The sequence below is a fragment of the Oncorhynchus mykiss genome, chromosome 12, assembly GCF_057628025.1.
Source record: "Oncorhynchus mykiss isolate SJ-2025 chromosome 12, ASM5762802v1, whole genome shotgun sequence".
Lineage (NCBI taxonomy): Eukaryota > Metazoa > Chordata > Actinopteri > Salmoniformes > Salmonidae > Oncorhynchus > Oncorhynchus mykiss.
The window spans coordinates 14,286,918-14,313,991 of NC_143033.1; the positions used below are offsets into that span (position 1 = coordinate 14,286,918).

A 27,074-nucleotide genomic window follows, 5' to 3' on the forward strand; every position below is an offset into this window, starting at 1 on the left:
ATCCTCCTTTTGGTCACTAGGGTCTGCACAATGTCTGTCCATTTGGAAGGTCAAGGGAGCCTCTTTCTGTCTCCACCTCCCTCTCTTTCCCTCCCGCGCCACAACAAGTGGGACCATGGACGGTAACCTGTTGTCCTTCATGCTGTTTGGGGTGGTGGTGTGGATGGTGTTGGTTGTCTACCTGTGTGGTACTGCTATGCTCCCTGTGCTGGAAGAACCAGGGAGAGGAAACTGACACAGAGAGTTCAGGGGTTACATCTGCTGAGATCACAGAGATCCTGTGAGAACATGACAGAAAAGGGGAAGAATACTTTGTCCTCATTCCAGAGGTTAAGTGCCTTGCTCAAGGGCACAATGGTAGGAGATGCAATTAGGATGCTGACTTCCCATCATCTTTTCATGAGAGACTTGGGATTTGAACCGGCGACCCTCCAGTTTTCTGTCTCTCTTTGCTTTTGCCCCAAGCAACCTTATCACTGGTAAGTAGAATTTATTTTCTTACAATTTCTTACAATAAGATTAAACCTTATTTAGTACCTCTTATTTAAGCGATAAGGCCCGGAGGTGTGTGGTATATGGCCAGTATACCATGTCTAAGGACTGTTCTTATGCACCGTGCAACATGGAGCGCTTGGATACAACACTTAGCCGTTGTGTATTGGCCATAAACTACAAACCCCCAAGATGCCTTATTGATATTATAAACTGGTTTCCAATGTAATTAGAACAGTAGTCAAGCCATTTGTGTCATACCTGTGGTATACGGTCTGATATAACACAGCCTTCAGCCAATCAGCATTCAGGGCTCGTACGACCCAGTTTATAATATATATTTATTCTATCTAGAGATGCCAAAGTGGCGGATCAGGTGTACTTACAGTGAGAGTTAAAATTCTAGTCCAGTGGTTACATATTTAGTTAGTTAGTCCAGTAGTTACATATTTAGTTAGTTAGTCCAGTAGTTACATATTTAGTTAGTTAGTTAGTCCAGTAGTTACATGTTTAGTTAGTTAGTCCAGTAGTTACATGTTTAGTTAGTTAGTCCAGTAGTTACATGTTTAGTTAGTTAGTCCAGTAGTTACATGTTTAGTTAGTTAGTCCAGTAGTTACATGTTTAGTTAGTTCGTCCAGTAGTTACATGCTTAGTTAGTTAGTCCAGTAGTTACATATTTATTTAGTCCAGTAGTTACATGTTTAGTTAGTTAGTCAAGTAGTTACATGTTTAGTTAGTTAGTCCAGTAGTTACATATTTAGTTAGTTAGTCTAGTAGTTACATGCTTAGTTAGTCTAGTAGTTACATGTTTAGTTAGTTAGTCTAGTAGTTACATGCTTAGTTAGTCTAGTAGTTACATATTTAGTTAGTTAGTCCAGTAGTTACATGTTTAGTTAGTTAGTCAAGTAGTTACATGTTTTTAGTTAGTTAGTCTAGTAGTTAGAGACTAGCATGTTTTACATGTATACTATTTACATATTAAATTGTCTCGCCTTGTGATGAGAACTACAGGGTGATCTATGAAAGGGCTTTTCCAAACCCTGCCTTTCATACTGAAACTACATTTAAAACATTTGTTGTATGACTTGTTTTAATTTGAGTGACAGGATATTTGTACATAATATACTGAACAAAAATATAAAAACGCAACAATTTCAATAATTTTACTTTAGTTCATATAAGAAAATCATTAGGCCCTAACCTATGGATTTCCCCCACAAAGGGGCTTCATTATGGACAGAAATACTCCTCAGTTTCATCAGCTGTCCGGGTGGCTGGTCTCAGACGATCCCGCTTGGTTACACATGGTATGCAGTTGTGAGGCCAGTTGGACGTACTTCCAAATTCTCTAAAACGAAGTTGGAGTCGGCTTATGGCATATAAATTAACAGTAAATCCTCTGGCACCAGCTCTGGTGGACATTCCTGCAGCTCCCTTAAAACTTGAGACATCTTTTGCATTGTTTTGTGTGACAAAACTGGACATTTTAGAGTGGCCTTTTATTGTCCCCAGCACAAGGTGTACCTCTGTAATGATCATGCTGTTTAATCAGCTTCTTGATATGACACACCTGTCAGGTGGATGGATTATCTTGGCAAAGGAGAAATGCTCACTAACAGGGATGTAAACAAATTTGTGCAAAACATTTGGGAGAAATAAGCTTTTGTGTCTGTGAAACATTTCTGGGATATTTTATTTCAGCTCATGAAACATGGGACCAACACTTTACATGTTGTTTATATTTTGTTCAGTATAATATATATTTTTGCATAAACATGAAAAATGTGAGGGTTAGTTTAGAATATTTTCTTTCAAAGGTATATTATTGTTACCCACTGACATTTTGAATAACAGCACCTCTGTCATGCTGATCCTCATCACAGGGGAACCACAGGGGTGGGTGCTGAGCCCCCTCCTGTTCCCCTGTTGCCCCATGACTGTGTGGCTATGCACGTCTCCAACTCAATCATCAGGTTTGCAGATGATACAACAGTGGAAGGCCCGTTTACCAACAACAACGACAAAGCCTACAGGGAGTAGTGGTGCCAGGCAAATAACCTCTCCCTTAACGTCAACAAAACAAAGGAGCTGATCGTGAAATACAGGAAACAGCAGAGAGAGCACGTCCCCATCCACATCGACGGGGCCACTAGAGAGTGTCAAAAGCTTCAAGTTCCTTGGCATGCACATCACTGAGGAACTGAAATGGTCCCTCCGCACAGCCAGTGTGGTGAGGAAGGCGCCAATTCAACCTCAGGAGGCTGAAGAAATTCGGCTAAGATCCTCACCAACTTCTACAGATGTACCATTGAGAACATTCTGTCAGGCTGTATTCACCACCTGATACAGCAACTGCACCACACGCAACCGCAGGGCTCCCCAAAAGGTGGTACGGTCAGCCCAACGCATCACTGGGGGCACATTGCATGCCCTCCAAGATACCTACAGCACTTGGCCAAGAAGATCAACAAGAACCTCCGCCACCCGAGCCACGGCCTGTTCACCCTGCTACCATCTAGCAGGCAGAGACAGTACAGGTGCATCGAAGCTGGGACAGAGAGACTGAAAAACAGCCTCCATCTCCAGGCCATCAGCATGTTAAACAGCCATCAATAGTCGGCCTCTGCCCAGTACCCTGCCCTGCACTTTAGAGACTGCTGCCATAGTCACGTTTAATAACGAATTATTAGTGTTCATGTAAACTGAGTATGGCAATATGTTATTGTTATTATGTAAACATTTTACACTGCTTGTCTTAATCAGAGTACGGTCAGTATACGCTGATTAAAACACCTGGTTTTCTGAGCAATCTTTAAAATTATTAGGGCATGTAAACAGCTTAATCGACGTTCCAGTGGTGTAGTTGATCTGCGCATGTACTAACACCCTCCCTCTTATTAGAGCTCTGCTACCCTACCTGGGCCCCGACATTATACACATCAGGTTAAAACTGGGTAGGGCCTGCTTTTTCATCAATAACTAGGGTACGGCAGAACTCGGCTAAATTGATCACTAACATTCTGAAGCTGAGTCATGCTCTGCAGTACAGTCAAATCTGACTAACACCTTTTTCATTTAACTAGGCAAGTCAGTTAAGAACAGATTCCTATTTTCAATGACGGCCTAGAAACAGTGGGTTAACTGCCTGTTCAGGGGCAGAACGACAGATTTGTACCTTGTCAGCTCGGGGGTTTGAACTTGCAACCTTCCGGTTACTAGTCCAACGCTACCCTGCCAACTAAGATCATAACATGGTGACAGAAGTGCTTCAACCTCGTCAAATATAAGTCGGCAGAGATTATTTCACAGAAAATAATGTTCCTTGAGTTTTGTCAGAGTTTAGAGTGATGAAAAGTAGCTAACAGCTAACTGCTGTCTCATGTCTCTTCATTGAGCAGAGCAGCCCAAACGGAGCTGTTAATATGGATACTCACAAACTCATAGCCGCCATGAGCAGAGTGCATAGAGAACGAATTGTGTGCAGAGAGCGAGTGACAGACAGAGCGGAGCAGCTAATGGATTTACTAACAGAGGGAGTTATTTCTGGCAGGGCCTTCAATTTGGCAGAAGCAATCGGGCATTGGTAGGGTATGGCCTGAATGTTGTGGGCATGGGTTGGGCTCTGGCTTAAAATTCATGCCTGTGCAGGCCTCTACCTATATGCGAGTTATATGCGAGTGAAGTAAATTTGTGAAAAAAACTGAAAGTATGCATATTATAAATGTTTTTTCCAATACAAACTTTATATGTCTGAACTTAAAATCAAATGGTCTTTGCAAAAATTACTTAGTTATTGTGGTATAATGTTTATATATTGCCAATTTTCTGCATTTATTTAATCAAATCAAAGTGTATTTGTCACGTGCGCCTAATACAACCTTACAGTGAAATGCTTACTTACAGGCTCTAACCAATAGTGCGAAGAAAAGGTGTGTGTGTGTGTGTGTGTGTGTGTGTGTGTGTGTGTGTGTGTGTGTGTGTGTGTGTGTGTGTGTGTGTGTGTGTGTGTGTGTGTGTGTGTGTGTGTGGGTAGGTAAGTAAAGAAATAAAACAACAGTAAAAAGACATTTGAAAATAAGAGTAGCAAGGCTATATAGAGACACCGGTTAGTAATGGTTTGCAAGCCCTGCCACATCCGACGAGCGTCGGAACCGGTGTAGTATGATTCAACCTTAGCCCTGTATTCACACTCCCTGTTTGATGGTTTGTCGCAGGGCATAGCGGGATTTCTTGTAATCTTCCGGGTTAGAGTCCCGCACCTTGAAAGTGGCAGCTCTACCCTTTAGCTCAGTGCGAATGTTGCCTGTAATCCATGGCTTCTGGTTGGGGTATGTACAGTGCCTTGCGAAAGTATTCGGCCCCCTTGAACTTTGCAACCTTTTGCCACATTTCAGGCTTCAAACATAAAGATATAAAACTGTATTTTTTTGTGAAGAATCAACAACAAGTGGGACACAATCATGAAGTGGAACGACATTTATTGGATATTTCAAACTTTTTTAACAAATCAAAAACTGAAAAATTGGGCGTGCAAAATTATTCAGCCCCCTTAAGTTAATTCTTTGTAGCGCCACCTTTTGCTGCGATTACAGCTGTAATTCGCTTGGGGTATGTCTCTATCAGTTTTGCACATCGAGAGACTGACATTTTTTCCCATTCCTCCTTGCAAAACAGCTCGAGCTCAGTGAGGTTGGATGGAGAGCATTTGTGAACAGCAGTTTTCAGTTCAGTCCACAGATTCTTGATTGGATTCAGGTCTGGACTTTGACTTGGCCATTCTAACACCTGGATATGTTTATTTTTGAACCATTCCATTGTAGATTTTGCTTTATGTTTTGGATCATTGTCTTGTTGGAAGACAAATCTCCATCCCAGTCTCAGGTCTTTTGCAGACTCCATCAGGTTTTCTTCCAGAATGGTCCTGTATTTGGCTCCATCCATCTTCCCATCAATTTTAACCATCTTCCCTGTCCCTGCTGAAGAAAAGCAGGCCCAAACCATGATGCTGCCACCACCATGTTTGACAGTGGGGATGGTGTGTTCAGGGTGATGAGCTGTGTTGCTTTTACGCCAAACATAACATTTTGCATTGTTGCCAAAAAGTTCAATTTTGGTTTCATCTGACCAGAGCACCTTCTTCCACATGTTTGGTGTGTCTCCCAGGTGGCTTGTGGCAAACTTTAAACTACACTTTTTATGGATATCTTTAAGAAATGGCTTTCTTCTTGCCACTCTTCCATAAAGGCCAGATTTGTGCAATATACGACTGATTGTTGTCCTATGGACAGAGTCTCCCACCTCAGCTGTAGATCTCTGCAGTTCATCCAGAGTGATCATGGGCCTCTTGGCTGCATCTCTGATCAGTCTTCTCCTTGTATGAGCTGAAAGTTTAGAGGGACGGCCAGGTCTTGGTAGATTTGCAGTGGTCTGATACTCCTTCCATTTCAATATTATCGCTTACACAGTGCATCTTGGGATGTTTAAAGCTTGGGAAATCTTTTTGTATCCAAATCCGGCTTTAAACTTCTTCACAACAGTATCTCGGACCTGCCTGGTGTGTTCCTTGTTCTTCATGATGCTCTCTGCGCTTTTAACGGACCTCTGAGACTATCACAGTGCAGGTGCATTTATACGGAGACTTGATTACACACAGGTGGATTGTATTTATCATCATTAGTCATTTAGGTCAACATTGGATCATTCAGAGATCCTCATTGAACTTCTGGAGAGAGTTTGCTGCACTGAAAGTAAAGGGGCTGAATAATTTTGCACGCCCAATTTTTCAGTTTTTGATTTGTTAAAAAAGTTTGAAATATCCAATAAATGTCGTTCCACTTCATGATTGTGTCCCACTTGTTGTTGATTCTTCACAAAAAAATACAGTTTTATATCTTTGTGTTTGAAGCCTGAAATGTGGCAAAAGGTCGCAAAGTTCAAGGGGGCCGAATACTTTCGCAAGGAACTGTACGTACAGTCACTGTGGGGACGACGTCCTCAATGCACTTATTGATAAAGCCAATGACTGATGTGGTGTATTCCTCAATGTCATCTGAAGAATCCCGGAACATGTTCCAGTCTGTGATAGCAAAGCAGTCCTGTAGTTTAGCATCTGCTTCATCTGACCATTTTTTTTATAGACCGAGTCACTGGTGCTTCCTGCTTTAAATTTCGCTTGTAAGCAGGAATCAGGAGGATAGAGTTGTGGTCGGATTTACCAAATGGAGGGCGAGGGAGAGCTTTGTACGAGTCTCTGTGTGGAGTACAGGGGATCTAGAATTGTTTTCCCTCTTTTTGCACATTTAACACGTTGATAGAGATTTGGTAGAACTGATTTAAGTTTCCCTGCATTAAAGTCTCCGGCCACTAGGAGCGCCGCCTCTGGGTGAGTGGTTTCCTGTTTGCTTATTTCCTTATACAGTGCGGTCTTAGTGCCAGCATCTGTCTGTGGTGGTAAATAAGTCCCATCAGGTAGTCTGATGTCAGATGTGTTCATGTAAACAGGATTATTAGAGAAATCGTTCTTTAAGTAAACATTTTAAACTAACTATTATATTAATCTGACTATCCATAATAATCGTATTGTGTGTGCATATAACCGTACTCATTGAACATTGGTCACTAATAATGTGTACATCATGTTTATTGTTCTGAAATCGTTTCTGTAGTTAGATAGAGATACCATTAGCATTCCTGCAACAATATTCTGTTGAAATGTAATTTGATCTCTGCGAAATGAAGCTAATTGATTACTCACTCATACTGTATTCTCGACAAAGCTCATCCTATATATCTACTGCTGTACATACCTATTTCCTACTTAGGATACATTATCTATACACACCACACATTTATATGTATTTCTGACTTTGCACATTCTGATATTTCTTAATTTCTTGTTTCTTCTTGGGATTATTTGTGTATTAGTATTGTACTGTTAGACATTCACTGCTGGAGCTAGAAACACAAGTATTTCACTGCACCTGCTTAAACATCTGCTAATCTGTGTAAGCGACAAATAAACTTTGATTTGATTTTACATACCCTCTGTAGATTGAATTGTGCAATGTTGACTTTGGCAAGGTAGAAGATGAGACTTGAGTTCCAGGATCCGGTTGAAGTAAACATTTTAATACAAAGCTTTTCGGGATACAAGTAGTCATGTAAAAATGCAAAGGCTAACAGCACCAGAGGCTAACATGGATGGGATAACAGCACCAGAGGCTAACAGCACCAGAGGCTAACAGCACCAGAGGCTAACAGCACCAGAGGCTAACATGGATGGGATAACAGCCCTAGTGTCCAACAGCAAATGGTTACAAAGACATAATGGCTTAGAAGCCAAATGGCCTAGAAGCCAAATGGCCTAAGACTAGTCATTCTGAATTATAAACTGGGTGGTTCGAGCCCTGAATGCTGATTGGCTGAAAGCCGTGGTATACCAGACCGTACACCATGGGTATGACAAAACATTTATTTTACTACACTAATTATGTTGGTAACCAGTTTATAAAAGCAACAAGGCAGCTCGCGGGTTTGTGATATATGGCCAATATACCACGACTAAGGGCTGTATCCAGGCACTCCGTGTTGCGTCGTGCTTAAGAACAGCCCTTAGCCGTGGTATATTGGCCATATACCACAGCCCCTCGGGCCTTATTGCTTAATTATACATTATATATTAAAACCAACTGATACAACTTTCAATTGAACAATGAGAACAGTGAGTCATTCGCTACTTTGAGTACAGATGTATGTTCAGTCAGTTCAAGGTTTGATTGTCACAAGTTGAGGCTTGTGAGTAATTAAGCAGGTTACTCATGATGTGATTGTAAGCAAAGACGTGTGAGGATATGACATCTTGGTCATCTGGGTTGCCCCCTCATCTCCTTCCTTTCATAGTATGATAACATGCCTCAAGTGAACACTAGGTATTGCCTAGATACATCATGAATGTTTGTAATAGAGTCTGAAATGTGCAGGGTATTGGAGTAGGGCCACTGGGTGCTATGAGATCGATATAGCTCCCCCTGTCCTCATACCATACACAATTGTATCATGGCTCAACTCACAATTGTAATCAAGGGACTGTTATGTGTAATTACTGTGTGTGGTGTCATCCTCACAGCTTTTATTTATCTGCAAATACAGAAATAAGGTTTAGGGGTGTTGGCCTGAAGTTGCAAATTACAAATTGTAAGTGGACTTTAAACGTTGGGTGCGGCTATCTATGTAAACAATTTGAAATAGTTTCTCAGTCATGATAAACATAGCAGTAAGACATGTATATAAAAAAATACATCTATTCCCCACACCTTGTTTTGGTATCTAAAAGGTTTCACATTGACCATTGTTTTTGCAGGCATTTATTTTAATTTCACTGATTAATTAGTAACTCAGTACTTGGACAGACACATCTGCGACTGTTCCCTCACAATGCAAATAGAACTTTGGACTCATTATTGCTACATGTGTATTATGTTAGATTCCTTAAAAGGGAGTCTCTATGGAGTATCTCTACAATACTGCATGCTTATGTTTGTCTAATCATGTCCATTCAAATGCAGTCATTATATTGGATAGACAGTGGCTACATGACTGTGAGATTTTCACCAGGACACTGTTAAATATGTTGTCAAAGAGAAACGTAATAGTGACTGGTCATCGTCAGGTTGTGATCAGCTGATTCAATGTATCGCTGAGTGATGGTTATGCAGTGCCACAATGTAATAATGTTGTCCAACAATGTATTTGCAACTCCAGTACCATCATGACAGATAATAAAAATGCACCAGGACCACCATAATTGATCCTATTAGTATGACTGTACCACAGATGTATTTGCAACTCCAGTACCATCATGACAGATAATAAAAATGCACCAGGACCACCATAATTGATCCTATTAGTATGACTGTACCACAGATGTATTTGCAACTCCAGTACCATCATGACAGATAATAAAAATGCACCAGGACCACCATAATTGATCCTATTAGTATGGCTGTACCACAGATGTATTTGACTGTTCTATCCGTTTAAAAGCGAGGAGGGATTTGGCCATATTACCGGTAGTGACTTCATTTCCCGTTGTGCCTATGGGCGTTGGCTTCTACACTCCAGTAAAAAGGTGTGGCCAGTTGACAACTATAGCTCAGGTAAGGCGAAACAACTTTTTCTGATATTTAACAAATTATAACACGGAAAAATGTAGGACTATCGAAGGTATACCACGCTATTGTTCAAGTTTAGTGAAGTGCGTCAAGTAGTATACTGTGGTTATTTTTCTCGACAATAATTATTTTCACCAGATGTGATACAGTTTGTCATAATCTCCGAAAAATATTTGTTGTATTTAAAATCGTTAACGTACGCAATTGATTTAGATTATTCTGATTAAATGCCTAAAGTAACACACCTACCATAGTTCTCGAAAACCCCTTCTCTCCTTAGGGTTCTCACTGGTTAATAACTTCGCCCACGACTGGCTCCATGTGAACTATAATTCCGAAGCTGTTTAAACATTTAGAAATGTCAATCATCGCTTGCGAAACTGTTTTCGAAAAACATATGCCCCTTTTTGATATCAGCAAGAAATAATATTTCAAATAAAAATGTATACTTACATTATACGTTAGTGTCTATGAATGGGCTAACCTACCAGTACGGTGGAATGTGCAACTTTGCACTGTCAATGAAGATGGATTTGGAATTGCTGTACAAATTAGGCCTATGCAGAGCATAATCAAATAAATATGAATCTATGAATTGCTACCCAGCTCCTTCCCCCCTCAGGTGTAAAATATCCACTGCTGCAATGGCCAATGTTTGGGTAAGTTACCGGATATGTCACTCTCTAATTTTTGTAAAGCAAATACTTTTTCCTACTAGTTGTTTCAGATGATTGCTGGTTCTGTTTACACATCTCTAAGCCACTTCTGTCCATGGCCTGTGTTTGTTGACTTGTTTCCAAGTAACTTCACTCCTCCACAGTCTTGAGAGCAGACTCACATCTTAAAAAAAAAACAATGAACCTCAAGACCCTTTCGAGTAGCTATGCGTTGATACTTCCAAAATGTCAATTCTCCAACCCTTACCATGTACCTATGTTTGTCCTCTGTTGCGTGCCATTCTTAGTTTGCTGAAATTCATACGTTTTAATAAAACGTTAATCAAATATACCACAACCACACAAATTGTGCCAATTTAATCTTAACAAGGAAATAGTGGTTGGTTGTATTTGATTATTAAAGTATGCTTTTTCAGCAAACAAAGGCAATAAGAGGTTAAATCATACGGACATGGCAAGAGTTTAAGAATGTACATTTTTGAAGTGTCAACACACAGCGAGTCGGAGGTTCATTGGGGGGAAAGAACTCAGTGGAGGATGACTGCTGGTCTTTGTCAATAATGATCTGCTGGTAATCTGTACATTTCCTTTTCAGGGTGACTTGGATCTCCTTTTGGATTCACCTTCCTCTTTGACAGTAACGGTAAGCCTACGAAGTTACACTTGTATTTCAACTATGGGCTATGTACCTTAATGTAATTAACTCGTTTTTGCTGTTTCTTGATATGTGTTTCTGTTTCTCAGTCTCCCGCCCGAGGAACCATTAAAGAGAAAGTGGGATTCAAAGCAGCAGAAGATGTAGTTGCTCTACGGAAGGCCATAGAGGGAATAGGTAGAAATGTCAATCAACCCACCATATTCTCTAAGCTCTTCACTGTACTCTACCACATACCAACCAAGAAATAACTTATTTGATGCCTCATGATAGGAATTTTCACTTTGATGGGAATTTTCTCTCCATGTGATCCTGTGTAGCTCAGTTGGTACAGCATGGCACCTGCAACGCCAGGGATGTGGGTTCAATTCCCACAGGGGACCAGTATTTTTTTAAAGTATGAAAATGTATGCCCACACTACTGTAAGTCACTGGATGAGAGCGTCTGCTAAATAACTCAAATGTAACATTTCAGTTTCTATAAACATTGTGTGTTGATGTTCTCAGGTACCACTGAGAAGACTCTAGTTGAAGTTCTAACCGGGAGGAGCAATGCCCAGCGTCAGCTCATCTGTAAAGCGTACCAGGAAGCTGCCAACAGGGTACAACTATCCCTCTACTACTCTAAATATTAGCAGCATGATAGTTTTTTAAAATTAGAATTTATATAAAACATCTCGTCCAGATATCCCTGAATATTGCATGAGTCAATATCCATCCCTGTTGATAACCCATGGGCTTTGTTTGACCCCCCCCAGACATTAGTGGATGACCTGAAGGGGGACACCCATGGGGACTTTGAGGACTTGTTGGTTGCTCTTGTCACCCCTCCTGCTCTTTTCGACTGTCATGAGGTCATCAGAGCCATCAAGGTAAGGGACATTTATCTGTATTAGGTACCTATCTGGTACCAAACATTACTGTAAATGACCATTTATCATGTACTTTGTGCATACCTGCCTGTTACACACACACACACACACAGGGTCCTGGGACAACTGAGGCGACTTTAACAGAGATATTTGCCTCAAGATCCAACAAGCAAATCAAGGCTCTATCTGATGCTTACTTAGCAGGTTAGTACTCTCTAAACTATCTTAGTATGTACTACTAAGGGCTCCCGAGTGGTGCCTTAGACTGCTGCACCACATCTCAGTGCTAGAGGCATTACTACAGACCCTGGTTCGATTCCAGGCTGTATCACAACTGGCCGTGATTGGGAGTCCTACAGGGCGCAGCAACATTCGGCCTAGCGTGGTTAGGGTTTGGCCGGGGTAGGCCGTAATTGTAAATTAGAATTTGTTCTAAAACTCTAATAGTTCGCATAATTTCAGTTTGTGTGATAAAATAAGCAAGTATAGTGTAGATAATCATTGTACCATCCAAACCACTGTGAAATGATATTTTCCATAACGAAAAATATTGTTGTATTAGCTGTTTGAAGTTACACCGAAAGTAAAAGATGCAAAAACTAAATTTAAGAATGGGAAGCATAGAAATGGCGCACGTAAAACAGATTTACTCTTCTTAGAATGATAGATCTATAACCCACATTTTTGTGAATTTGGTCGGTCGCCTAAAAAGTTACATATTAATTGATTGTCAGTCATCTGTTAGTTGGATACTAATAAGATATTGTATTTGACCACAGAAACTGGGCGATCGATGACTCACGACCTCAAGTCTGAGGTATCTGGGGACTATGCTACAACACTTCTCATCTTGGCTGAGGTAAAATGAGAACTTTGTCCCCAGGGGGAATTTGACTTGGACTTAAAAGTAACAGTGGTATTTCTGTTACATAGTTTTTTTTTAGCTGCTTGTGACCTGTAAATCTTAGATTACTTTTTCAATCTTTTGGTTCGGTGTCTGTCATTTAAGGGAAAGCGAGATGAGAGTACGAATGTGGACCCGGCTAAAGCTAAAGCGGACGCTAAGGTACATTAAGATATGATGAATTTTGCAACCCTGCTCAGTATTTCACTGGTCTTGGTTTTAAGCTTTTGGGAGTGACTCACTCAGACGTCCTGCCAAAGACTTGTTATCGTGAAGTGTGTACCATAATGTAATTAAATATATTGTTTTGTTCCTCTTCCATGTTCGCTCACTCAAGCCAGTGCACGATAGTGTCTAACATGTACTGTACTACCTCTGTATCTCTCTCGGTGTCCCTCCCCCTCTCTAGGCCCTGTACGAGGCAGGAGAGAAGAAGTGGGGGACTGATGAAAGCAAGTTCATTGACATCCTGTGTCACCGGAGTGTTCCTCAGCTGAGACAGAGTTAGTAACCTTGGTCTAGCAAAGCACTGACGGACTCAATACTGTAGTCTTCTATGATGATGATGATGTGTGATCCTCTCCCTCCCCTTACAGCCCTAGTGGAGTATAAGGCCCTGAGCAACAAAACTCTACAGGAGAGCATTGAGAGGGAGATGTCAGGGAATCTAGAGGATCTACTGGTGGCTATTGGTACGAAGAACTATTCACAGGTCTTGTTGCCTATCACGCTCAAAGATGTGTACACTGTTATCGCTAACAAACCCTTTGACTTTCCAGTGAAATGTGTGAAGAGTGTTCCTGCCTACCTGGCTGAGAGACTGTTCAAAAGCACAAAGGTGAGCAGAAGTCTTCTTGTTTATGCATTTTACAAATTGCTTACGGTATACATTTTCTTTTTTTTAAGCCTCTTGCACTATTCTCCACCCGCAGAGCCCAACGGGATACAAGGTCATAGTGCACGGTAGAGGTCGACCGATTTCTAGTTTTCGTAACAATCGGAAATCGGTATTTTGGGGCGCCGATTTGCCGAATAATATATATATATATATTTACATCTTTATTTAACTAGGCAAGTCAGTTAAGAACACATTCTTATTGTCAATGACGGCCTAGGAACCGTGGGTTAACTGCCTTGTTCAGGGGCAGAACGACAGATTTTCACCTTGTCAGCTCGGTGGGATCCAATCTTGCAACCTTACAGTTAACTAGTACAACGCAATAACGACCTGCATCCCTCTCGTTGCACTCCACAAGGAGACTGTTACGCGAATGCAGTAAGCCAAGGTAAGTTGCTAGCTAGCATTAAATGTATCTTATAAAAAACAATCACTCATAATCACTAGTTAACTACACATGGTTGATGATATTACTAGATATTATCTAGCGTGTCCTGTGTTGCATATAATCTGACTGAGCATACAAGTATCTGACTGAGCGGTAGTAGGCAGAAGCAGGCGCGAAACATTCATTCAAACAGCACTTCCGTGCGTTTTGCCAGCAGCTCTTCGTTGTGCGTCGAGCATTGCGCTGTTTATGACTTCAAGCCTATCAACTCCCGAGATGAGGCACGTGTAACCAAATTCAAATGGCTAGCTAGTTAGCGCGCACTAATTGTCGTTTTGTTGCTGGTTCGAGCCCAGGGAGGAGCGAGGAGAGAGACAGAAGCTATACTGTTACACTGGCAATACTAAAGTGCCTGTAAGAACATCCAATAGTCAAAGGTTAATGAAATGTGTAATCCAAGATCGCATAGCAGTTCAGACGTCTTTTGTCCTCGTCTTGTCGTGTCCTGTGTGTGTGTGTGTATATATATATATATATATATATATATATATATATATATATATATATATATATATATATATATATATATATATATATATATATATATATATATATATATATATATATATATATATATATATTTACAACTTTTTTCACATACATTTTATTTTTATTTTCCATCAACTCATCTTCTAAACACTCTCCTGCAACCAGCCTCACCAATTTATATTTATAAAAAAGTATTATTTACCTCAGATCTGCAATCCTTCAGGAAGCTAGCCAGAAACTCCAGGAGGCTGGCCAGAAGCTAGCCAGGAGCTAGCCAGAAGCTAGCCAGGAGCTAGCCCAGAAGCTAATCCAGAAGCTACGGTTTGTGGTCATCGGCTGTCCTTTAGCTCGAAAATCTATCAAATCTATCGCCAGTTTTGTACGGCGCAGCGCGGCTCGGAACGGAACATACCGGACCAATTTTTCTCTCCATGTCCCTGGATTTCAACTGCTCTCTGGACATTCATACTCGGATCTCACAGCTAGCTAGCTGCTATCCGTGTGACAGTCGGCTTTCGTCGATTCCGGAGCAAACATCGATTGTTCCGGTGCTAGCCAGCTCCGTCAATCACTCCTGAGTTCCATCATTCACTCCTGGGCTGCAGTCACCTATCCGGACCCGTTTCACTGCCTACGCGGAGCCCCACCGGGCCTTCACAACCGGACTGCCGACGTTATCTACCTGAATGAGATCCGGCTGGCTCCTCTGTCGCGACGTTACCTGAACGCCCATCTGCGGCCCGCTAACCGTTAGCTGTCTTTCCGGCTGCTATCTGAATAGACAATCGGACAATTTATTTATTTTTATTATTATGTTTTCTTCTCGGGCCTCTATAACTATATCTATTGTTCTTATTTTTGTTGTTGTTGTGTGATTTGGATTAATCCCCTCTACCACACGGAACCCCACTAATCTACTGACCGAACGCAAGAGGTGGCTAACAACAGACTCCATCCTATGCTAGCTTGCTACCGGTTGGCTTGGCTAGCTGTCTAAATCGCCGTGACCCTAAACCAACCTCTCCACTCACTGGATGGACCCTTTTGATCACTCGACTAAGCATGCCTCTCCTTAATGTCAATATGTCTTGTCCATTGCTGTTCTGGTTAGTGTTTATTGGCTTATTTCACTGTAGAGCCTCTAGTCCTGCTCACTATACCTTATCCAACCTATTAGTTCCACCACCCACACATGCAATGACATCTCCTGGTTTCAATGATGTTTCTAGAGACAATATCTCTCTCTTCATCACTCAATACCTAGGTTTACCTCCACTGTATTCACATCCTACCTTACCTTTGTCTGTACATTATACCTTGATGCTATTTTATCGCCCCCAGAAACCTCCTTTTACTCTCTGTTCCAGACGTTCTAGACGACCAATTCTTATTGCTTTTAGTCGCACCCTTATTCTACTCCTCCTATGTTCCTCTGGCGATGTAGAGGTGAATCCAGGCCCTGCAGTGCCTAGCTCCACTCCTATTCCCCAGGCGCTCTCTTTTGACGACTTCTGTAACCGTAATAGCCTTGGTTTCATGCATGTTAACATTAGAAGCCTCCTCCCTAAGTTTGTTCTATTCACTGCTTTAGCACACTCTGCCAACCCGGATGTTCTAGCTGTGTCTGAATCCTGGCTTAGGAAGACCACCAAAAATTCAGACATTTTAATTCCAAACTACAACATTTTCAGACAAGATAGAACTGCCAAAGGGGGCGGTGTTGCAATCTACTGCAAAGATAGCCTGCAGAGTTCTGTCCTACTATCCAGGTCTGTACCCAAACAATTTGAACTTCTACTTTTAAAAATCCACCTCTCTAAAAACAAGTCTCTCACCGTTGCCGCCTGCTATAGACCACCCTCTGCCCCCAGCTGTGCTCTGGACACCATATGTGAACTGATTGCCCCCCATCTATCTTCAGAGCTCGTGCTGCTAGGCGACCTAAACTGGAACATGCTTAACACCCCAGCCATCCTACAATCTAAACTTGATGCCCTCAATCTCACACAAATTATCAATGAACCTACCAGGTACCTCCCCAAAGCCTTAAACACGGGCACCCTCATAGATATCATCCTAACCAACTTCCCCTCTAAATACACCTCTGCTGTCTTCAACCAAGATCTCAGCGATCACTGCCTCATTGCCTGCATCCGTAATGGGTCAGCGGTCAAACGACCTCCTCTCATCACTGTAAAATGCTCCCTGAAACACTTCAGCGAGCAGGCCTTTCTAATCGACCTGGCCGGGGTATCCTGGAAGGATATTGACCTCATCCCGTCAGTAGAGGATGCCTGGATATTTTTTAAAAATGCCTTCCTAACCATCTTAAATAAACATGCCCCATTCAAGAAATTTAGAACCAGGAACAGATATAGCCCTTGGTTCTCCCCAGACCTGACTGCCCTTAATCAACACAAAAACGTCCTATGGCGTTCTGCATTAGCATCGAACAGCCCCCGTGATATGCAGCTGTTCAGGGAAGCTAGAAACCATTATACACAGGCAGTTAGAAAAGCCAAGGCTAGCTTTTTCAAGCAGAAATTTGCTTCTTGCAACACTAACTCAAAGTTCTGGGACACTGTAAAGTCCATGGAGAATAAGAACACCTCCTCCCAGCTGCCCACTGCACTGAAGATAGGAAACACTGTCACCACTGATAAATCCACCATAATTGAAAATTTCAATAAGCATTTTTCTACTGCTGGCCATGCTTTCCACCTGGCTACTCCTACCCCTGTCAACAGCACTGCACCCCCAACAGCAACTCGCCCAAGCCTTCCCCATTTCTCCTTCTCCCAAATCCATTCAGCTGATGTTCTGAAAGAGCTGCAAAATCTGGACCCCTACAAATCAGCCGGGCTAGACAATCTGGACCCTTTCTTTCTAAAATTATCTGCCGAAATTGTTGCCACCCCTATTACTAGCCTGTTCAACCTCTCTTTCGTGTCGTCTGAGATTCCCAAAGATTGGAAAGCAGCTGCGGTCATCCCCCTCTTCAAAGGGGGGGACACTCTTGACCCAAACTGCTACAGACCTATATCTATCCTACCATGCCTTTCTAAGGTCTTCGAAAGCCAAGTCAACAAACAGATTACCGACCATTTTGAATCTCATCATACCTTCTCTGCTATGCAATCTGGTTTCAGAGCTGGTCATGGGTGCACCTCAGCCACGCTCAAGGTCCTAAACGATATCTTAACCGCCATCGATAAGAAACATTACTGTGCAGCCGTATTCATTGATCTGGCCAAGGCTTTCGACTCTGTCAATCACCACATCCTCATCGGCAGACTCAACAGCCTTGGTTTCTCAAATGATTGCCTCGCCTGGTTCACCAACTACTTCTCTGATAGAGTTCAGTGTGTCAAATCTGAGGGTCTGTTGTCCGGACCTCTGGCAGTCTCTATGGGGGTGCCACAGGGTTCAATTCTTGGACCGACTCTCTTCTCTGTATACATCAATGAGGTCGCTCTTGCTGCTGGTGAGTCTCTGATCCACCTCTACGCAGACGACACCATTCTGTATACTTCCGGCCCTTCTTTGGACACTGTTAACAACCCTCCAGGCAAGCTTCAATGCCATACAACTCTCCTTCCGTGGCCTCCAATTGCTCTTAAATACAAGTAAAACTAAATGCATGCTCTTCAACCGATCACTACCTGCACCTACCCGCCTGTCCAACATCACTACTCTGGACGGCTCTGACTTAGAATACGTGGACAACTACAAATACTTAGGTGTCTGGTTAGACTGTAAACTCTCCTTCCAGACCCATATCAAACATCTCCAATCCAAAGTTAAATCTAGAATTGGCTTCCTATTTCGCAACAAAGCATCCTTCACTCATGCTGCCAAACATACCCTTGTAAAACTGACCATCCTACCAATCCTCGACTTTGGCGATGTAATTTACAAAATAGCCTCCAATACCCTACTCAACAAACTGGATGCAGTCTATCACAGTGCAATCCGTTTTGTCACCAAAGCCCCATATACTACCCACCATTGCGACCTGTACGCTCTCGTTGGCTGGCCCTCGCTTCATACTCGTCGCCAAACCCACTGGCTCCATGTCATCTACAAGACCCTGCTAGGTAAAGTCCCCCTTATCTCAGCTCGCTGGTCACCATAGCATCTCCCACCTGTAGCACACGCTCCAGCATATCTCTCTAGTCACCCCCAAAACCAATTCTTTCTTTGGCCGTCTCTCTTTCCAGTTCTCTGCTGCCAATGACTGGAACGAACCACAAAAATCTCTGAAACTGGAAACACTTATCTCCCTCACTAGCTTTAAGCACCAACTGTCAGAGCAGCTCACAGATTACTGCACCTGTACATAGCCCACCTATAATTTAGCCCTATCAACTACCTCTTTCCCAACTGTATTTAATTAATTTATTTATTTCGCTCCTTTGCACCCCATTATTTATTTTTTATTTTTTTATTTCTACTTTGCACATTCTTCCATTGCAAAACTACCATTCCAGTGTTTTACTTGCTATATTGTATTTACCTTGCCACCAAGGCCTTTTTTTGCCTTTACCTCCCTTCTCACCTCATTTGCTCACATTGTATATAGACTTGTTTATACTTTATTATTGACTGTATGTTTGTTTTACTCCATGTGTAACTCTGTGTTGTTGTATCTGTCGAACTGCTTTGCTTTATCTTGGCCAGGTCGCAATTGTAAATGAGAACTTGTTCTCAACTTGCCTACCTGGTTAAATAAAGGTAAAATAAAATAAATAAATAAAAAAATACAAATGGTATAGAGGGAAATAGTCCTATAATTCCTATAATAACTACAACCTAAAACTTCTTACCTGGGAATATTGAAGACTCATATTAAAAGGGACCACCAGCTTTCATATGTTCTCATGTTCTGAGCAAGGAACTTAAACATTAGCTTTCTTATATGGCACATTTTACATGGCACATATTGCACTTTTACTTTCTTCTCCAACACTTTGTTTTTGCATTATTTAAACCAAATTGAGCATGTTTCATTATTTACTTGAGGCTAAATTGATTTTATTGATGTATTATATTAAGTTAAAATAAGTGTTCATTCAGTATAGTTGTAATTGTCATTATTACAAATAAATCGGCCGATTTTTAATCGGTATCGGCGTTGAAAAATCATAATCGGTCGACCTCTAGTGCACGGTGCCTAGCCTGATGTCAGATCTGTTTGTGCTGTCTTGACAACTCCTATTGTCGTGCCAAACTGCACAAACAGATCTGGGACTGACATGTTTTATTTTTGTTTCATTTCTTCTAATCCAGTGGGCTCCGGTGGTGTAGAACGTTCATCTGTGGGGTTTTGGGATTAATCCAGTGGTTGTGTGTTCAGGGCGTGGGGACCACCGAGTCCATTCTGACCAGGATCATGGTTGGCCGCTCTGAGATGGACATGCTGGACATCAGGGCAGAGTTTAAAAAGCTGTTTGGCTGTTCTCTCTACTCCACCATCAAGGTATTTGCTGATAATCTTGCTGACTGGTAACATACTTGTCCCATAGCTACATTTCATGGGGTAAATCTTCTATCTTTTACAGCTCGATTTGTTTTGACCAATTAGTTACAGTGCATTCAAAGTATTCAGACCCCCTTGACTTTTCCCACATTTTATGTTACAGCCTCATTTTGAAATGGAATAAATTGATTTCCCCCTCATCAATCTACACACGTTCCCATAATGACAAAGGAAAAAAACAGGTTACATAAGTATTCAGACCCTTTACTTAGTCCTTTGTTGAAGCATGTTTGGTAGTGATTACAGCCTCAAGTCTTCTTGGGTATGACTCTACAAGCTTGGCACACCTGTATTTGGAGAGTTCTTCTCTGCAGATCTTCTCGCGCTCTGTCAGGTTGGATGGGGAGTGTCACTGCACTGAAGGTCTCTCCAGCGATGTTCGATCGGGTGTAAGTCCGGGCTCTGGCTGGGCCACTGAAGGACATTCAGTCTTGTCGTGAAGCCACTCCTGCATTGTCTTGGCTGTGTGCTTAGGATCGTTGTCCTGTTGGAAGGTGAACCTTCTCCCCAGTCTGAGGTCCTGAGTGCTCTGGAGCAGATTTTCATCAAGGATCTCTCTATACTTTTCTCCGTTCAGCTTTCCCTTGATCCTGACTAGTCTCCCAGTCCCTGCCACTAAAAAACATCCCCACAGCATGATGTACATCTATCACTCCAGTGTTTAATTGCTAAATTGTAATTACTTTGCCACTACTGCCTATTTATTGCCTTACCTACCTAATCTTACCTCATTTGCACACACTGTGTATATAGTTTTCTATTGTGTTATTGACTGTACGTTTGTTTATCCCATGTGTAAACTCTGTTTATGTCGCTTTGCTTTAATTTGGCCAGGTTGCAGTTGTAAATGAGAACTTGTTCTCAACTGGTCGACCTGGTTAAATAAAGGTGAAATAAAAAATGCTGCCACCACCATGCTTCACCATAGAGATGGTGCCAGGCTTCCTCCAGACGTACCGCTTGACATTCAGGCCAAAGAGTTCAGTCCTGGTTTCATCAGACCAGAGACTCTTGTTTCTCAGGGTCAGAGAGTCTTTAGGTGCCTTTTGGTAAACTCCAAGCTGGCTGTCATGTGCCTTTTACTGAGGAGTGCCATCCGTCTGGTCACTCTACCATAAAGGCCTGATTGGTGCTGTGCTGCAGAGATGGTTGTCCTTCTGGAAGGTTTTTCCCATCTCCACAGAGGAACTCTGTAGCTCTGTCAGAGTGCCCATTTGGGTTATTGGTCACCTCCCTGAGCAAGGTCCTTCTCCCCCGATTGCTCAGTTTGGCCAGGCAGTCAGATCTAGGAAGAGTCTTGGTTCCATTTAAGAATGATGGAGGCCACTGTGACCTTGGACCTTCAATGCTGCAGAATTTATTTTGATACTCTTTCCAAGATATTTGCCTCAACAGAATCCTGTATTGGTTTTTGCTCAGACATGGACTGTCAACTGTGGGACCTTCTATAGACGTGTGTGTGCCTTTCCAAATCAGGTCCAATCAATTGAGTTTACCACAGGTGCTCCAATCAAGTTGTAGAAACATCTCAAGGATGATCAATGGAAACAGGATGCACCTAAGCTTAATTTCGAGTCTCATAGCAAAGGGTCTGAATAATTATTTACATGTATTTCTGTCTTCGCTTTGTCATTATGGGGAAGTGTGTGTGTATATTTAGAGGGGGATATTTTATAAGGCTGTAACGTAACAATGTGGAAAAAGGCAAGGGGTCTAAATACTTTCTGAATGCAATGTATCTGCTGATTTTCATTTAATGGCTGTTGAAATAAACATGATTGGAATGTAGGTTTGAAAATAAATACATCTTGTGATTTTATTATTTGGTCAGCCAATCTGACCTGCATGCGATTGCAAATCAGACATTTTTATTGTGATTTGGGGATTTTTGGGGGGGGGTGGTTTTCTTTCTTACCTGGTCAGTCGTAAGTGTCCAGTTACTATGGCAACGCTCTGAAGATTCTCTGTGGAGGAAATGACGATTAACTAGTAGGATCTGTGAAATTGATCATACTCTGTCATAGCCATGTAAAAATCCTCTTCATCCCTGTGTTCCAATTGTAGTCTGAAACTGCTGGAAGTTATGGACAAGCTCTGCTGAAGCTGTGTGGGGAAGACGACTAAGGTTCTGTCTACTTGGCATTGAGGAGCCTCCCACCGAAGGATCATAACAATGTGAAGGCTGCAGTGCACTGCACAGGTTCAATTTATTATAGACACACTCACTGTTACCCTGAGAAACATGGATATGTTTGTTTCAATGTTCACAAAGTTTGACATTGGGATGTGTAACCTGGAACATGTGATCAGCCAGCCCAGACACACTCCAGGATTCCTTAGCCAGTCACCTATTTCTGTTTTGTGTTTCCAACATTTACATTCCTGAATGCATCTCATTAAGGCAAACCTTTATTGGTATTATCCAAATTATTATAGATATCAGGAAGGTATTCTCTGTTCTTGTATGAGAAGTGCTATTAAAAATGTTTACTAACAGTTCCTTGTCATGTGGTCCTTTGTCCAGTGGGTGGTGAGAAAGCATATCTGCAGAATACCATGTCGATCAGTGATTCAGTTTAGAAATGTTCAATTCAGTTTTCTTGTTTTACAAAGACTTAAATTGGCTAACAATAACTGACAATGCTTCTGAATCAGATGTGAAATGGAGCTTTTCTTTTAATACAAAGCCCAGATCTCATCCTGTAATCCTCAATGTTGACATGAAATGCGGTGATTAAGCAGGTAAAGCTGTTTAGCCTAATTCTGATCATTTATGATTAGTATTTTACATGGCATGAATATTTAATCTCTGTCTGCACCTGAGAATAAAGGCAATTTGTCAAGCGAGACAAAGTGTGATAAATCCTCCTGCTCTGCAATGTTTTGCCAACATTGTCATAAAGAAAGATATGCTTAGTCGTTATCTCAGGCAAGACTGTCTAATCTGGAGATTTGTCTGTTGGGAGTATCTAACTCTAACCCTTTCTTACAAAATTCCAATTAGTTGCTGTAAGAAAAGAACAATGGCTGTCTAATCCCCCAATTTGCACTGGGAGGTCAGAGATTACAACAGATTGTAGAATGGGATTAATTGAAAATATTGTTTTGACAACTGCCTTTGTATAAGATGTGATGGCAAGGAGACTATGCTCTCGTTAACTTTGAGGAGGATGCCATTTTCTAATAACCGTATATAGCCACAAGTGAAAGTAAATAATGAGTAATGGCTTCTTTTTTCTGACATTTGAATTCAACAATGACAATCCTTTTAGGCATTCTTTATTCATTTATAATACTCGAGACATGTCATATTACAGATTAAAATAATGTGTCCCTTTAGTCAGTGCATTCCAGCATTCAAAAGTAAGTCCAACAATAATGCCTAAATGAATGGAAAAACAAATGTTGGACAACCAAAGACCGACATTATAGCAACCAGGTAAAATACAGTGAAATAATTAAAGGCATACTTGAAACAAAAGCTCATTTACAAACAAGGCTAACGAACAGTCAATATAGGCTGTGAATGTCACAGTGGGCCTTTAACGGCTGTGATATGTTCTGAGCATCATTATCTGACACGGTCGAATGACCTCTATGGGTATTAGCTACACAGTAGGAGATCTACAATACAGGAGGCTGGTGAGGGGAGGACGGCTCATAACAATGGTATTAAAACACTTCTATGTCATTCCATCAAATCAATTCCAGCCAATTACTATAAACTTGTCCCCCCCCCCCCCCCCAATTAAGGTGCCACCAGCCACCTGTGATCTACAGGACACCATATTGTGCATAGATAGACCTGTCAGTAATGTGATTGTAAAACCGTACAGTATTAGTCATACAATAGATAATACTGGCCTCTAAAGTATTTGTTCTTATGCAGTTGTTCACACACCCATGTACTATATAGTAAGCATCATCAGCGGGGTTGCAAACACTGGGTGCAACCTGTTTTCAGTGGAAATGGAAGAGCTTGTGACGCGACTTCAGCTTTTGGACGCTTAAAAAGAAGACGCTCCATCTTAACTCCTCCTTCACATTTACTGGATTGGTTGAATAGTGCAGAAGAGAACCTCCCACAAGTTATTTAAAAAAATAAATATCATCAGGACCAGAATGTGGGGTATTCTACTCAGGTGTCTCTTTTACGTCGATACGTTAGGTTATATAGTAAGTGAATAGAGGGACGGATTCATAAATAGTCTATTAACAAACTAATTAAAGCAAGGGTCATTTACTCCCAATCTATTTAATTGGGTTTATGTTTAAATGTAACCAACTCTCTAAACAATTCCTGAATCAGCCCTTAGATTCAAGTGGATTGTGAGAGGAAGGGGTTCAGTTGACCACTGATACTAAAAGTAACCCACCATTAATGAAATACAGTAAGATAACTACTCAATCCCACCATTAATGAAATACAGTAAGATAACTGCTCAGCCCCACCATTAATGAAATACAGTAAGATAACTACTCAGCCCCACCATTAATGAAATACAGTAAGATAACTACTCAGCCCCACCATTAATGAAATACAGTAAGATAACTACTCAGCCCCACCATTAATGAAATACAGTAAGATAACTATGCAGGCAAAAACAACTGAACATAGGCTCTATGTTCGGTTTCCAAAGGATATATATTCTAGATTGCACATAACCCTTGTAAAGTCCCATGTGCTCAAGAAAGCATTTCAAGAAGTACCATTTCACAGCATGTAACATTCAAACAGTAGCTTACATGCAAATTAATAGATACAAATCAGGTTAAAAAAAACTATCTTGAATACGAAAAGATAATCGGAGAATAACAGAAAATGTTCAGTTGAAGCTGTACTGTGTGTCCTAGTGACTTCACCAAGACTAGACCCAGGTCTGTTTGTGCCATCTTGCTTCCCAGACCTGCGACCAGGCTATGACTGACATGTCTTTCCTTCTTATAACCTGGCCTTACAGAAGTCTCAGCAGAAAGCAGATACGATTGCATACCACCAATCGCAATCCTTAAAACCAGAGAGATGGTTCCACTCTTTTACTTGTTCACTCTTTCTACAGACATCTGCAAGGTCTAACGGTATGGTTATAGTTGTTCTGGTAGGGAGGCTACTCTCTTGTCTGCTTGACTGGGCATCTGTATGATAGAATTCTAGAGGTCTGTAGTCTGGTTTAATTGCATCGAGTGGCTACAGTACAGGTTGTTGCTCTGTCGGTGGCTGAGCCAGCTTGAGGCTATAGTCACTGTTTGTGTAGCAATCTGGTCTCTCAGCATTTTGTATTATTCTGTATGTAATTCTGAGACACTTCATTTAGTATGATATGTTACGTTTCGTATTGTATGTATTCATTTGTGGATGTCATCATCCATTTCATATGATAAGTTATGAATTACAATTTGGATGATATGTTAAGAATTTGCTAAATGTACAATTTGTATTGAATCTGTAAATGTACAATATGTTACAAATTTGCAATACGTATGATATGTTACGAATACCAATTAGCTGTACCCAACGTTAGCTAGCTGGCTAATGTTAGCTAGTTTAGGGTTATGGGTTAAGGTTCGGAGTTAGGTTAAAGGGTTAAAGTTAGGGGAAGGGCTGGTTAAAAGAGTTAGGGGAAGGGTTAGCTAACATGCTAAGTAGTTTCAAAGTAGCTAAAAAGTTCAAGTAGTTGAAAATTTGCTAAAGTTGTCCGTGACGAGATTTGAACAGACAACTTTTTGGATAGCTAGGCATTCACCCACCCATCCACCTCGACCAACCACCCATACCAAACGTAACATATCATACTAATTTGAGTGTCCCGGATGTACTTTTACTATGTTACATCTAGTCTATGAGACCAGGCTGGGTGTAGAAAGGAGGGCATGGCTGGCTGTGCCTGAATTTCATTATATATACTGCAGTCTGGTGCCACCAGTAGAGCAAAAACACCACAAGGACATGCCACACCTGGTGGCTGGCACCCAGATAGTTCAGTTGACCTGTGGAGGTCAAAGTGCATCACAAGGTCACTTGAGCAAGACAAGGTGCACTTAATCACATGAGTGGTTATTTGCTATACTAGGTCAATTGTACTATTGTGGAATAGATGTGTCAAGCATGAAGGCTCACCTGGGAAGCAGCGTTCTGGGATTTTAGAGATGTAAAAGAGGAACGCAGCTCCAGCTATCAAATACATCACAATCACACGAGGGAGGAACAACTGCAGACAGAGAGAACAGATGGTAAGGGTAACAATACTTGACTCTGATGCATAATTGTACTGTTTATGAATGTGTTATGAAGTCAACACACTTTCAAATAAAGTGTTGATTCAGGAACCTGTTGCCTCACCTGGACGACAGCTGAGCCGAGGCCTTCATTGAGCCAGACCCAGTGGCCGGCGGGGATGATCCCGTAGCCAGCCACGGAGCAGAAGATGGCAGTACGCTGGTGTCGCCACTCCTTAGAGTGGTAGTGAGGGTGGATCTGAGCTAAGAACACGGCCAATATCAACGCTAGAGCAGTCACCAGGTACACCTGTCTCCAGAACTATTGATGAGAGAAAGAGGGAGGGGGTAGAAGACAGGAAACGGGAAAGATATGTGGGGAGAAGAGATGGGATTTCAGAGACAGTTTGCACAAGTATACATTTACAAAAACAAACAGTATAAGTGGAAAAAGAAAACAAATAATGGAATGTATTGTTGAACATACAGTGATGCAGTAGAAGGCATAGAAGACCCCTGGAATGTAACAGCCCAGGATTCCCACAGAGATTCCAACGAAGTCCAGCGCCAACCAGCGGTGACATGTCTTCTCTGAGAGGTGGCAGGAGAACATGTGATACCCTGCAGAACACAGCATACACACCTAGAAAAACAGGTCAAATACACCAGCATTACTTCTCCTGAACACAGGTAAGACCTGTAAACCACAACAA

At 41.6% G+C, this 27,074-nt stretch overlaps 2 protein-coding genes across 8 annotated transcripts in view; one reads left to right on the plus strand and one right to left on the minus strand.

Annotated features, from left to right (window-relative positions):
• LOC110536995 (progestin and adipoQ receptor family member 3) overlaps positions 1–27,074 on the minus strand; it is a 33,289-nt gene that overhangs the window by 1,077 nt on the left and 5,138 nt on the right. For 2 of the 4 annotated variants that reach the window (XM_090191765.1, XM_021622685.3), the window contains exons 4-7: positions 26,849–27,004; positions 26,486–26,683; positions 26,264–26,354; positions 22,061–22,109 (exon numbers count right to left, since the gene is read on the minus strand). In XM_090191765.1, the coding sequence (XP_090047891.1) occupies positions 22,061–22,109; positions 26,264–26,354; positions 26,486–26,683; positions 26,849–27,004 (494 nt within the window). Of the gene's footprint in view, positions 1–22,060; positions 22,110–23,408; positions 26,134–26,263; positions 26,355–26,485; positions 26,684–26,848; positions 27,005–27,074 lie in introns of those variants that run through there. The other 2 variants (XM_021622682.3, XM_021622683.3) reach the window with 1 other exon arrangement.
• anxa3b (annexin A3b) lies at positions 9,470–22,641 on the plus strand. 4 transcript variants are annotated; one of them, XM_021622678.3, is made up of 14 exons: positions 9,470–9,648; positions 10,286–10,322; positions 10,936–10,983; positions 11,085–11,172; positions 11,503–11,597; positions 11,754–11,867; positions 11,981–12,071; positions 12,647–12,726; positions 12,877–12,933; positions 13,181–13,274; positions 13,368–13,463; positions 13,551–13,609; positions 19,963–20,085; positions 22,210–22,641. In XM_021622678.3, exons 2-14 carry the CDS (start codon positions 10,308–10,310, stop codon positions 22,267–22,269), a joined length of 1,020 nt encoding a protein of 339 aa, XP_021478353.2. In that variant the 5' UTR covers positions 9,470–9,648; positions 10,286–10,307; the 3' UTR covers positions 22,270–22,641. The 4 variants fall into 4 exon arrangements, 3 of the variants coding, with proteins under 3 accessions (XP_021478353.2, XP_021478354.2, XP_090047890.1); XM_021622679.3 differs by having other exon boundaries at positions 9,570–9,648; positions 10,270–10,322; XR_016484883.1 differs by having other exon boundaries at positions 9,596–9,648; positions 10,270–10,322; positions 19,896–20,085.

What these genes read in the sequence shown, in the direction of transcription:
- anxa3b (XM_090191764.1), top strand. Translation starts at nt 10,254, where the DNA reads ATGAATTGCTACCCAGCTCCTTCCCCCCTCAGGTGTAAAATATCCACT. An exon ending in CACTTCTCATCTTGGCTGAG is followed by an intron (nt 12,727 to 12,876) that starts GTAAAATGAGAA and finishes CTGTCATTTAAG; the next exon opens with GGAAAGCGAGATGAGAGTAC. An exon ending in GGATCTACTGGTGGCTATTG is followed by an intron (nt 13,464 to 13,550) that starts GTACGAAGAACT and finishes TTGACTTTCCAG; the next exon opens with TGAAATGTGTGAAGAGTGTT.